The 14,289-nt window shown below is 47.8% G+C and overlaps 1 protein-coding gene across 1 annotated transcript in view; it reads right to left on the reverse strand.

The window, feature by feature from the left end:
* Positions 1–5,766, reverse strand: part of LOC144169891 (motile sperm domain-containing protein 2-like) — a gene marked incomplete in the record, with an annotated part of 92,020 nt that extends 86,254 nt beyond the window's left edge. The window contains 1 exon segment of the mRNA XM_077699313.1: positions 5,200–5,766. Coding sequence (XP_077555439.1) covers positions 5,200–5,317 — 118 coding nt within the window.
* Positions 5,767–14,289: the final 8,523 nt, after the last annotated feature.

The raw sequence follows: 14,289 nt of genomic DNA on the forward strand, positions 1-14,289 counted from the left end.
ATATACCCACCAAAACGGAGGAAATTTTTAATTCCATGCTTCCCGGACTAGAGGAGGCCCCCCCACCTGGCGGGCGCCGAACCATCAGCGCCTGAAGCTCGTCTAGATAAAGTTTATCCACTCCACTCCACTCCATGTGTCATTTTAGCTAGCTGATCACACGCCAAAAACATTTCAACGTTCAGAATATTTTTCTCTCGGGTTGGTATTTCCTTCCATCTCCAATTATCATAAAAAAAATTATCATTTTCTAGCTTCGTATTTGTTTGTCTTGCGTGCTTTATTGCTTTGTAAGGCCGGACTCAAGACTGTTGCCGCAACTGTCGTAATAACTTTAAAGAATGGCGTCATTTCACGTCTCAGCCAACTGAACTGCGTAACATGCCGTTTTTTTTTTTTTACGTCCATAGGTCACGATATGGCCCTTTGCGTCGGTAGTATGAACATAGCCTAAGTAAATGTTTGAGTGCAATATGCTGTATTTTGCCCCGTCCGATTTAGGTAGGGCTTTTGCTATTTGGTGAATAGCTCTTTCTTTTACATCGACATATATGCAATAGATACGGTGAAGAAAAATCTTCGTTTTTAAGCCGTACTGATTGTAAGCAGAGGGGTTTGGATTCGAGCCCCAGAACTACCGGAATGGTGAAATGACTTGTTCACTTCTTTGCACGGCCGCGCATATGCCACGATACCAGTGGCGCCGACACGGTGATGGACACATGCCGGTCATACTAACCTCATTTTATTATTTTTTAGCTTTGCATTTATTTGTCTTCCATACTTTATGGATTTGTAAGTCTATGTTTGAGTGCACTTTGTTGTATTTTGCCCCGTCCGATTTCTGTCGGGCTTTCGATATTTAATGCGCTATTGACAGCTATCGCTAAGCGTAGAGAGAGAAACTTTTTTTATTGTACTGTGCCTGCGGAATGGGAAAGAGCCAAAATTACAGCCATTCTAAAACCTGGAAAGCAACCAACACGGTACGACTCTTTCCGTCCCATAGCTCTACTTAGCTGCATTGGCAAAATCATGGAAAAAATGATCTTTAAGAGAATGACTTGGTACCTGGAGAACAGGAATCTTTATCCACCGGAGATGAATGGGTTTCGAGAAAACCGGTCTGCTATCGACAACATCCTTGCTCTCGTGGCGTCCCTAGAAGAAGGATTACACCACGGCGATATACCAACAGTGGTTTATCTAGACATCAAGTCTGCATTTGATTCGGTCTTCCATACAGCCATTCTAGAGTCCCTTGCTGCTCTTGGACTTGGTGGGAGGCTGTATGCATGGATTTCCAGCTACTTGGAAGGACGAGAGCTTTTTATGAGCACACCGGATGGTCCTACGTCATATTACAGTATAAAGAAAGGAGTACCTCAAGGAGCCGTTTTGAGTCCTCTGTTATTTAACATTACCCTAATCGACCTAAAGCGTGTGCTTCCTCCTCGCGTAAAGGTCACAATTTACGCCGACGACATCTGTATTTGGAGTGCAGCAAGGTCACGTCTAAATACGCAACAGGGGCTCCAGAAAGCTCTAAAAAACATCTCTGAATACCTTGCTCCGAAGGGCCTCCGCCTCTCACCTGAGAAGAGCGTTGCCATGGCATTTACCCGCAAGCGGATGACTCAGTACCCATTAATCCTTGCGGGCCGTTGCCTGCCCTATGTGCGCACTCAAAGATACCTCGGGATAACCATGGATCGAAACCTCTCCTGGGCCCCTGAGGTTTGGAGGCTGCGTACTCGCATTTCCGCGGTGGCGCAAGTCATTGGATACCTTGCCGGAAGTCAATGGGGCAGTGACTGTCGATCCATGGTGCTTCTCTCCAAGGCTTATGTTGACGGCTTGCTGCGTTATAGCCTGCCTGTTCTGCAGCGGCTGTCGACCACAAGCAAAAAGCAGCTTGATGGGGCAAGACATAATTGTATGCGCACCTGCCTTGGCCTTCCTAGGGGCTCTTCCTGCGCTGGTACCGTTGCGGAGGCTGGCTGCCTGCCCTTAGATGTTCTTCGGCTACAAGAGACATTCCGAATATACTTGCGGCATCGATTGCACACATCAACCAATCTTTTGACCCGTGTTGTACAACGCAACGAAAGCTCCAGCTTTGCACAGATGATAAACTCCATTAACATATCTGTGCCATCCCAAGCGCGACCAACCATGCCGTCCAATTTCCCCCCCCTGGACTCTGTCACCGGTGTGCATAAAACTCAGCATACCTGGTGTCACCTCAAAGCAAACACTCCCTCAATTCTGCCTCCTTCAACTCGTGCTCGCCCACATCAGTGGCTGTTATCCGCATACGGCCCACATTTTTACGGACGGTTCATCTACACCTCACAGTAGTGCATCGGGCGTCTACGTTTCGTCTACCGGCCAAGCGCTGTCCTACCGCCTTGAACGTGCAACGTCATCCACGTCGGCCGAGCTTCATGCAATTAAGCAAGCCCTCCGCTACATTCTTCGTCAGCCATCAGCAGAATGGGCTATATTCACGGATTCTAAGACAGCGCTGCAAACCCTACGGCATGCCAGTTGCTTCAGCCTCCACGACCACGTATCCCGCGACATCATCTACCTGCACCATCTAGCCTGCGTCGCTGGGCATCGTGTGACCTTGCAATGGATACCCGCACATTGTGGCGTTCTCGGCAACGAGAAAGCTGATGAGGCGGCTCGCAGAGGGCTACAACTGCGCAATGTAAGGAAAATTTTCTTTACAAAGCACGAGGCTGCAGCGCTAGCGAAGCAGCTTGCCTTAGAGGAACGAAACCGTCTCTGGTCTTTTCCCGAAACTCACCACTCTTTTCTGTATGACATAGACTCTGACCTGAGAATGAGGCTCCCAGAGCGAATCCCACGTCGACTTGAGACGCTCTACCATCGGCTGCGCCTCAACGCAGCACTTACGAACTCCTACCGACATCGCCTCGGTCAAACCACAAACCCTTACTGTGATAACTGTGGTTTGCCAGAAACTACTGAACACGTTTTATTAGAGTGTCCGGCGTACAAACAGGAAAGGAACGACCTCGCCAAGAAGATCGAGTGCCTCAACAATGGACTTTTATCATTGAAAGCTCTTCTTGGACCATGGTCATCTCCATCATCCCAGCGAAAAGTGTTAGATGCACTGTTTGATTATTTACACGACATCGGCGTCGCAGAGACACTGTAGAACTCCACATCGTCATCCTGTGAGAACACCTGGACTTTTACGTGACCCACGGAACATTCCATGTAGCCTTCTTTTTTACCTCTTCTTTTTTCCCCTCTCTTTCGCCCTACTTTCTTAAGGGCCTTTACCTCCTCCACCCCATCCCCGCAGAGTAGCATGTAGGCGAATACATGCCTGCAGACCTCTCTGCTTTCTTCTAATAAAGAGCTTTCTCTCTCTCTCTTCTATTGCAATTGCGACCTTACTGCTCTTCGGGAAAAAGCGATATTCCACTCGGACGTCATTCTCAGCACGTAACGTCACGACTGTGTCAGTCTATCGACCACATTCGGAACCTGTTTCAGGGCCCCTTTAAAAACTGGCAGCCTTCTTACTCTTCTAACATTCACCTGTGCACCAAAGCCAAGGTATCGTTTCTTTCGGAAATAACACCCGGGTGTCTTAATTTTTTTAGGCGCCCCCTCCCTCCCCCCCCCCCCCCCCCCCCTCTTTTAAACAGAAATAGAGTAATCGACGTTCAGGGGCAGTGTACTGTTAGCGCATCTGCGCAGTCACCGCCCAAAATATGCCGCAGCAAACCTTAACGGCAGGCGAAAGGCTTCCTTCGCCTTAAACCACGCACGCGCTCCAGGTTCCCAAACAATTCGCGGAAGCAGCGTCCTGAGGAAGAGGCAGCGCGAGGGATCGAGGTCGCCCGTTACAGCCTCGGGCGAGACAGACAACGCGGGCCTCGGAAAGCCCGAATCGCTGCCGAAGCGACGTGTTTTCCTTTCTACCGAAATAAACAGCCCCTACTGGCAGCAGCAGCACCAACAACTACGACACGACGAGCGGCTGGCGTGCGCGTCGACGACCCGCTCGGGCCCTCATCTCACCCTCGTCCGTTGGCTGACCCACATTCGTTTAGCTCCGAACTGCGCCCGCTGGCTGCAATTGAGGAAGAAATCTAGCTTTGTTTGGGCCGCTGTACATTAGCGGCTGCCTTTTTTTCCCCCGTGCTAAGGTGCGTTCCGCGGCGTATAAATAACTGCGCTTGGAAGCTAGCGATCGTGTACCGGGGAACGTTTACGGCGTATCGGCGCACGTTCGATGTCGTCCGATGATTACGTTATATCGTTGCCTGTAGCCGTAAGGCGGAAGTTGCTGAGCGCGGCGGGGAAGTTATACAACGTACTGGCAAGGATGGAGACAATTTATCTCGACTTATCTGCGGCGCTAACGAAGGACGGCTCGCTCTAGCAAGAACCAGGCGCTAAATAGCCGCGTACTCACCAGTGCGTTATTTCTTTATTTCTTTCTTTCTGCGACTTTCAAGCAACTATAAAATATTTACGATAAGCGCCCAAGGCTCGCAACACAGATACGGTTAACAATGAGCATCAACCAATAAAATGTCTTCCTGGGAGGCTTTGCTGAAGGCTTTAAAATAACATTGAACGCAGTAGGACGGAGACAGAAAGATAAGTAGACGTTACAAGCGCTTGTCCGTCCACTTGCCTCTTTCAGTCCCGGCCTACTGCGCTATACTTTATTTTAAAGCTTAAACCAAGCTACCGTACCGATTTTTTTTTTTTATCTAAGGTTCGTAGACGAACGCGGGCTGCCAGTAAAGGCGTGTTCAGATGCAAATTCACGCGTAAACAAGCTCGAAATTCGAGCAATATTTACCCCTCACAAGAACAGAACACCCTAAATGCTCCTGTTCTTTCCGTCCCGTATCGCACGAACTGGCAACGTAGGCAGCGTTGTCTTTTGCATTGAACTAAAACGCGCGTTCCAGAGTTCTACATTTGCTGTTCCCATCATTATACAGGAAAGGATGTTAAGCACGCCGTACCGCTCCTCAGCTGTCTTCGAACGCTTCTTTCAAGCAGCTCAGTGCATCCAGGCGGCAAATCGCTTAAAATGCCAAGAATGCGAGGCGCACACAAGGATAAGCGCTTCCTTCCTTCCTTGTCTATGCGCTCTTGAAGGACAGCTGACAGCGCAGCGCTGTTCTTACTCACCCGGGTCCCTCTCCGCCTCTTCAACGAGCCTTCTGCGCAGCTCCTCGATATCATCCTTCATGACGACGTACTCCTTCTCGCCGAAGGTGTCTCCGTTCCTTTCCTTAATCTGCACCATCACCGATCACTCACCGCGCGTCGCTGACCGCGCGACGACGTTAACGTTGCGTGACGTGCAGGTCAAAGGGCTGGCTGCTCGCAAAGGTCCTCGCGGCGCGTGGAAGCGGGCGCGCCTTGCGTAATTGAATCGAGTCCCGACCCAGTGTTTCAGCCAACACCGCACACGAAGCGTGATCGCACCAGAAAGCACGTAGAGCAGACGACGGCGCTTCGAACACCAAATAAAGAGCCCGTCTTCTGCTTGCACAGCTAGCCGACGATGTAGCAGACGACAATACTTGTCTAACGCCGAAGACGCGTCGTCTGCTAGCAGGGCTAGCAGGCGGTGGTGCGGTGGAGGGCTGTCAGCGCGGCCGAGATTCACGCGCGCTGTGTGCGGCGGCAGGTAGCGGTGGCTTGCCCGCTTCCTTCAGGTGAGGCCGCCAAAACCAGTTTGATTTTTTCTCTATTTTCTCTTGATCGTGCGCAGTCACGTGTCGCTTTTCCTTCCCCCTTCTTTCTTTACGTGTGTAACATTTCCCTTCCCCCGTACACGGTCTACATCCCACGCTGCGCGGGATTTCACTTGGCCCGCGCAGCCCCGCGATGTTTGTTCAGTGCTGACTGTCAAGCGTGCGCGGATTCCGTCACAGCTTGTCCTTCGAAGGGTGTAGCGTAGCTCTCGCGCTCAGATGGGTACACTCCCTAACCCTTTATTAAGCCAACCTGGATGCGTGCGTCAATGCCCCGCGCGTTAATATTCTGCGGCGTCCACCGCCTCTTTCAAGTCGACGACTCTATTGTTCATTTCAGGAAATAGCCTTGGCCCATGCGACTCACGCTGTGGGCAGGACTGTTGTTTTCTTACCTTGCCTAAAACAAAGGCTTAATTAAGTTCAGGTAGTCTTGAACAATAAAACAGCGTGCACTACTACTGGCTGCGTCGACTGATTGTTGCGTATTTAATTGGGATTCGCCTGGCAAACGCGGTCACTTAGTCCCCGACGAGAATTTCTATTATAGGTTCCATTGTACGTATCAAGTTTTTATCTGTCTGGGTTCTTTTTTTTTTCTAATATTTCAATTGTTCACTTTTATGAGACCGCATGCAAATCATGCGCGCATTTGTAGTTTATTTATTTATTTTCATTTCATTTATTGTACCCTCAGGGCTTTAAAGCATTGCAGAGGGGAGCGGGCAGTGACGAACAGTGTACAAGAAAAAAAAACATGAACGTGGCACTTCGAAAAGTTTAAAGGCGGGAAGGCACTACCATCAAAGGACGATGCTATATGTACTACGTAGTGAAGACCCACCGGAAATTGCTGTACGCACTACACATATAACGCAATCTGTACACGCGGCCAGACACACACTCTTTTTTTTTTTTTTAACGTGTGTGCCATACGTGCTATCAAGCGTTCGGCGGATCGACATGGCTGCTTTTCTCCGCTTTTGACCGATTCACGGATCCCATCTATGGATCGATCCCGCCAATCTCGTTGCGACAAATCGGGAACCGCAAGTCTTCAATCGTGGGCCAGACTGGTGCGCACGATTCGCGCCTTGGTCGTCATGCTGGCGTGGTAACATCCTGATCGCGGAGTCAACACACCGCAGTGGTCGAATTAAGACTTGCCCAATCTGAAGCTAGGTATTTCTGGCCTCGTTGGTTTGGCCCATAATGCTTGCTTTACTGATGTTGAAGTAGCAGACCCGCATCGACCCCCGAGCTTATATTTCCGTCACCAACTTCTCCAGCCAATGCGCGAGCATGCGCGTATGCCGCGTGGTTCCTTATTAAACAGCCGGCCCGTGCAACGAACGGTGCAAAAGCGTATTGGATGCCTTCAGCTCGTTTCCCCATGCATTGTTGTATGTAGTTACATGAATTGCTGCAAGTGGGGTAACTCATAAGGACAAGGACTCCCTTGATCCACAAGTGTGAAGCTATTCTAGGAGATGGGAGGGGGGGGTAGGAGTCAGTGATGCTGCATGGACGCTTCCTAGTACCGTATAAATAGTGTACTTAATCTTTCTCAGGGCCAAAACATCGTTTCAGGTTGCAGTGAAATTTGTAAAACCGACCAGGAAGGCACTCCTGCCCTTTTTCTCGTCCTTTCTCTTTGAAGTACCATTGCATTTATGCATTGAGAACGAATTCAGCCAGCGGCACACTTTATTGGTTCTTATATGACTAATATTTTACATTGTAACATATTATCTTTCCATTGTGTAGTATGATTCTAATCTTGTGCATTGCCCCTTTGAAACAGAAGTGGTTATCTTTGGGTAGCAATTCTTTTTTTCTAAAAAAAATGTAGTGCTTACTGTGTACAGGACCAAACCGCAAAAAAAAGAAAATCAGTTTTAACTGAGGAGGAGAAAGGTTCACGTCAATTTATAAGGCTGCGGGGCAAAAACTACGACAGTCCCTGCATGTGCTATGGTTCCTGCCAAGCTAACAAGTGATTTGCAAACAAAAATGGACACCCCTTCACCCGGTGTGGTCGCATGTAGTCCGGCACCAACGGCATCTGCCCCATTTTCGGTGACTGGCAATAAAAACTGGCTGCTTCAAATTAATAAAAAAATTTCTTAGCCACATTTACATTCAGGGAAAAAGTACTGTGCAGCCATTTCATGTAAATGCTTGGTATGGAAAATTGGGCTCAGTAGGCTTTTTCAGGAAAGTTGGTTTCAAGAATTGAATTGTGCCACTAGGACAAAAAAATAACACAAAACGAAAAACAACACAACAAAGGTCCTGAGTTTTGCCATGTATATCTTTGTGCTCTTTTTCTATCATGTATACAAGCATCATAGTCGTTTTGTAATAAATTCTCCTTTCACAGCATCATAGGCGTATTGCTAATTATATTGCACCTTTGGTTTTACAGGTAACCCAGAAAGGACAACCTGGATTGAAACAGAGTATGTGGTGTAATAAGAGCTTACTTTATATTGCAAGACGACAGCAGTGTTCATCATTTTGAAAGTTTAAGAAACAACAGCCTTTTTGGACCTTCTGCATGCAGACTTATTTTTTAATAACCTGCAAACAATGTAAAATAGTTACAGTTTCTTCTCGTCTTCTTTTTCTTTTTTTTTTTGGGGGGGGGGGGGGAGGGAGGGGGCGGGGGCTGCCTCTTTTCTTTCAGCTTGTTTTGAGCTGACTGCTTATCATGATTGTTCAGTTATTTAAGCATTCATGAGTAGGCATTTTTTGAGTCCAACTGAGTAAATGCATTCTGGCGTTTATCATGCTAAGCGTCACACTCTGAATGCTTACCATGCGCACGGACGAGCTGTAGTGAATGAATGAAGATAGCACGGCATTATTTTATCCGCATGTAACTGCCTATGAGTCCACATACTTCAGCAAAATCATGGAAACCTTATATGGCATAGAAATAATAGCAGTTGTCCTGCCACGTGGGGAGCATATACCCCATTTCAAACAACGCTGTGTCTAAAGATACGTCGGACGGACCCGCAATATTTCTTAAAGATACGTCGGACGTACCCGCAATATTTCTTAAAGATACGTCGGACGTACCCGCAAAATTTCTTAAAGATACGTCGGACGTACCCGCAAGATTTCTTAAAGATACGTCGGACGTACCCGCAAAATTTCTTAAAGATACGTCGGACGTACCCGCAAGATTTCTTAAAGATACGTCGGACGTACAGGGCCCAGAGTGGCTCGAAAGCGGCGTTGCTCGAAACTAGCGTGGTTATCTCGAACCATCGACGGCAAAACCATCACGCGTTTGCTGTATATAAGCCAAGAATCTGATGCCTAATCTGACGCAAAATGTATTTTTTTCCCTCGTGTTCTCTAGTTGGACCTTATTTGAAGGGGCGGTTAGAGCCTTCGCTGAGGTCAGAGATCGAATGCGGACCGCTACGGGTTCTCTCAAGAGGGAAACAAAATCATGTGCACGCGAGTATCTTTCTTTTTCCCCCCTCATATGTTTCTGTTTAAAGCCCTAACCACATGGACGCGAAATCACGCGTCGCGCGAGCGTCGGCGTCGTTCGGCGTCAACGCGCGGGCCCGCAGGAGGCCGGCGAAGTCGCGCGCCAGTGGCTGCGTCGGCGGGCGTTGCTGGACACGTATGCCATCCTGTTGAAGTCGTTTATGAGCAGTTACTGTCACTTCTTGAACTGCAATTATCAAGACTTTAGCTTTAGCAAAAAATTGGCCGCGTATCTGCTCCTTTCGTTGCAAATGTCGTCAAAAGACGATAGTCTTTATCGACTTTTGCCAAGTAAATGCCTCCCTTCGCTTTACCGCTCACCTCTCATGTTGTTCCTCTTGCGTCGCGCTCCTCCCAAGGTAAAGACACCAAAGGTTCGCTTAAATCATTTTAAATATCCCGCGTTCCACTGCTCCAAACCGGGTGTCTCGATGCGAACGCTGCCGTACGGCGAAGACGCGCGTTAATCGAGGCACCCTACTTCAACGTTTATAGAACCGCGTTTCCCTACTCCACGTGCGTTGCAAGCAGAACGTGGAAACTATCTAGTGGAACTTTGCGTAACTGTTGCCGGTTGATTTCTTAAAATGGCGCCAGAAGCTATAGTGGCGCTGGCGACAGCAGGCGACGGCGGAGTAAATTCTTTTTCTGCGGTTGATGAAGTATTTAATTTCGCAAAAGTCAAGCATGTTTGAATTTTTATAAAGGAACACGGCAAATATCACTTCTGTATTGATTTGTTGTCTCATATTTACGTAATGTCTTGTTCTTCTTCAACAATGTTGACAAGTATGAACATTACACCGGACCAAGACGGGTAGATTTAGCTGTGACTATATAAGACTATTGCGCAGGCATTGTTTTGCTTTGGCCGGGTGGCTGAATCGAGTCACAGACAGACAGACGGACAGACATACAGACACACAGACATACAGACAGACCAAAATTTCTGGGTTTAAGTAGCCCAAGAAAGACTATCGTCTTTAAAAAACAAAAAATCACTTGGCGTCTTTATTTATTGCTGAGTATGTTGGCGGGCAAATAGTGAAATGCTTCGAAATGTATCTCGAGTCATCACGGTCAAATCAGAACAAAATAAGATAGAACGATAAACGAAGACGCACCTCGAACAACTGCTTCACTTGCTACTTGATTTAACCTTTATGTTGCGTACCAACTGCACGTTCGTGAATTCAAATTGTAAGCAAAACAAATTTCAGCGCTGCCTTGATACTGAGGTTACCGTCGAACGTCATTTGTTGGTTGAAAGGCAAGGTACTCTGGCACCCTGTTTGTACCCTGTAAAAAACAACTGATCAAACCATCGCCGCAAAAAAAAAAAAGGGGGTTGTGCCAGGATTCGAACCACAGACTTTCAAAACAGAAAGCCGGCTCTCAACCGCTCGACCATGCGAGGAGACGAAGATCCTTGAAGAATTCGGTATACCAACTGAGGCTGCCCACGAATAGTGTTGTGTGTGCTTTTTTTTTGTCGTATTTGAGAGATTTGAGCAGTGGTAACGCTTGCTTCTTGCGCACCGATCTTGGAGCCGAGGACAATAATGATAGTGCTACAAGCAATGTAACCACAGGTCCCTTATTTGAGTCAAAAAAAGCTATCGCACATCCCCGGTCTACCCTGCGCACGCCACGGGAGCTACGAATGGAATGGAATGCGCCAGAATTCTGGCGTTGATAACGCTTGCTCGTTACGCACCGATCTTGCTGACAAGCCAAATTATGCTAATACTGGATGCGATGTAACCAGAGCTCCCTCATTTAACTCACACAAAGCTATCGCAGATCCCCGATCTCCCCGATGAAAGCCGAACAAGCCACAAATGGATGCGCGCTTGCGACCAGAAATAGCTTGCAATTAGTCTCAAGGCAACCGATTACCGTAAGTTAAAAAGAAATTCATTGTTTTCTGCTGAAAGGAACGACCTCAAACCACGCGAAGACGGACGCTGCCGCTCGCTTTCCGATGCTCTCTCGCGCTGCGTCGACGCCGATATCCTGGCAAACGTAGACATCGGCGTCGCTCGAGTATCAGCTCGCGTCGCCATGCATTTCTGTCGACTCGACGTTGACGCGAGAAAACGCTGAACGTACGCTGCATGTTTGGGCCGAGTGAAACCGAATACACCGACGTACTTCACAAAGTTTCGCGGGTACGTCCGACGTATCTTTAAGAAATTTTGCGGGTACGTCCGACGTATCTTTAAGAAATGCTGCGGGTACGTCCGACGTACCTTTAGACACAGCGTTCAAACAACGCAGATGCTAATTAGTAGTTTTCCTTCTACTTAGAAACGGCCTTTTTCCTGTATTTTCTAGTTTATAAATGGAACATAATGCTTGGCTGCAACAGGTCTGATAAACTAGAAAATGACAAGAATGAAGAGATGGGCATTGCTTCCACATATAATTTACACAGATATATTTTTTTTTTTACCATTTGTGACGTGAAATTGCCAGGGAAAGTATTTGGAGCTTGGTAAGAAACTGCTTCAATGCACAAGGCTAACCGTGGTGGACGAACAGCACTGAATCAGCTGCATAGCCTGTGACGTTATGCACCTGAAAGAACGCAGGAAAAAATATCTATACATCTTCCTGCTTCGTTTTCCTATGTCTGCATATCGAAAGCGCCTTTATTTACCAAAAGATATCTGTGCGGGAGGAAGGCTGTAAAACTTTTAAAGGTCACATTGCAAAATAATGTGCCTTAAGCGTTTCTTAAACACTATGGATTAGCTGCTTTACATCAGAAGCGTTTCTTACAATCCCATTTAGCCTGTGACTTTCTTGCACAGCTTAACCGCCATGCGGAAAAGCCAACTTTAACCGCTCAAGGCAATATATACAAGCACGTACAGGGGGATTAAAAGAAATGCGAATAACGGAACGCACAGCCTCCGATGCACGCTGCACCATCTGGCTGCAAAGTCAGTAAACTGCGCGCATGCGTAGTTTTTTCAGGGAGTTTGAGAGTGTGACCTACATTTATGGGAAGTGCTTGATCAAGAAGCGACGCCGGTAGTTTATTTTGACACGCCTTTTCACGCTGTGTCACCACTGAGCATGATTTTCGTTGAAGGGCATCATGCTAGCTGCAATCAACCTGCTGCGCGCTCGGCTCCCCAATGTAGTAGCAGGATGCTCAGTGGCGACAGAGCATAAAAAGACGCCTCAAAACAAATGACCGGCGTCGCTTCTTTATCATGCATTTCCCGTAACAGTAGGCCACACTCTCAAACGCCCTGAAAGAACTACGCATGCGCGCAGTTTACCGACAGTGCAGCCAGACGGTGCAGCATGCGTCGGAGGCTGTGTGCTCTGTTGTTCGTATTTCTTTTAATTCCCCCTGTACGAGATAAAAGCACAGGTGCCCGTTCCCCGTTGGTACGCAGGAGTTCCCATAGAGCATGCTTTGGTTAACTGCTGCGTAATAAATTAAAACAGGTGTTTTGTGCGCCGTCGAAGCCACATCACGCTATGAGGCACAAGGCAGCGGAGTAGACATCTCACTCGGAGATCTTTAGTGTTCATCGAAACATCACGTACTCACCGTAATTTTTCGCCTTCATCGTAAATTTAACGCAGCTTCGGCTGCCGGGAATTGGAGAATCATTGTACCTCCTGCAGCGATGAGAGACCATGTCAGATCTGAGCAATATGGCGCCTGAGAAATCTTATTAAGGCGAATAAAGCCACCGTGTGATATTATTTAGAGAGCTGGTGATACCCAGGAAATGGGCAGCATGGGAGCACTATAGATACATACTTGCTTACACAAAACTCAAAAGTAAAATAAAAAATGGCGCCGGCGGCCAGGCACAACACGCGATGTTGATCAACATCGCGGAATTTACGTGGGCGGGCACTGGCCGCCCGCGTAATTTCTGTTCCTGCCTCGATTAAAAGCTCAAACGCGTAGTAAACGGCCCTGTAGGCAGCCATAACCTATTGCACTCCCACGACTACAGTGCAAACTTTGCCGTGATGGAAACCAGGTACGGTGCCGTTCGCACGAAGGTCGCGTCAGCCCTCCATCAACCAAGCTCGTGAACCGTTTCTGACAGCGCCTCATATATGGCGCTATATACGGGTAGTGCGTATAGCGAGTTCCGGTGCAACTTCACTACATAGTGCATATAACATCGTCCACCATCGAAATGTAACTGATGTACAATGTCAGAAGAGAATATAAAGCAACTAACAACAAAATCAAAGTGTTACATTCTCAACACTAAATTGACTATCACATGCACTTTTAAAACTGTGGGGAATGGTGATGGATGCAAGGGATTGTGGGGGGTGATTCTACTGCTGAAAAAATTTAGGCAAGAAAGAATGGAAATTATGCCCTGATTTGAAGCGCAGCAAAAACACACGGACGAAGAACAGAGTAGACGAGACAGGCGCTATCTCATCTACTCGTCTACTCTGTCCTTCGTCCGTGGGTTTTTGTTGCGCTTCAAATCATGGCATCTGTACACCAACTAGCCCAGCAAGAAGTTCTTCTTAAGAATGGAAATAAGTTGATGTCCTTCAGCGAGGAACGGCAACTATTTGCGCATGGTCAGTATGGTTTCAAATGCATGATCGTTGGATTACCAGAACTGAACGAAGACGGGAGTTGTTATGGAGATGTTGGGAAAGTGTACAAGGCACAATGTCTTACGGCGAGTAGTGAGCAGTAGTTTCTGCTTGCAAGCAGAAGCCCAGCTGAACACGCTCGATGAAATCATTCACCAGCGTCGTTCCGCCCGCCTGCTGAAAAGTGGACTATAGTTTCAGAGTCAGAGCAGGTGGAGCAGAGCTGCCAGTCCCTCTCCCTTCGTCGGTCACCCGGTTGTTGCACCTCACATGGACTTCCGAATTTGTTGCTGAAAGTTCTTCGTGACTGACGGGCCCGGATCGTTTTGTCCGCAGACTTTCCCATCTCAGCCAAAGTGGACCGCGTTGGCACACGCTAGAACCCACGCCAACTGGCTTCGCGAAC

Source organism: Haemaphysalis longicornis, unplaced genomic scaffold (genome assembly GCF_048455015.1).
Source record: "Haemaphysalis longicornis isolate Haplotype H1 unplaced genomic scaffold, Haemaphysalis longicornis Haplotype H1 scaffold_2, whole genome shotgun sequence".
Lineage (NCBI taxonomy): Eukaryota > Metazoa > Arthropoda > Arachnida > Ixodida > Ixodidae > Haemaphysalis > Haemaphysalis longicornis.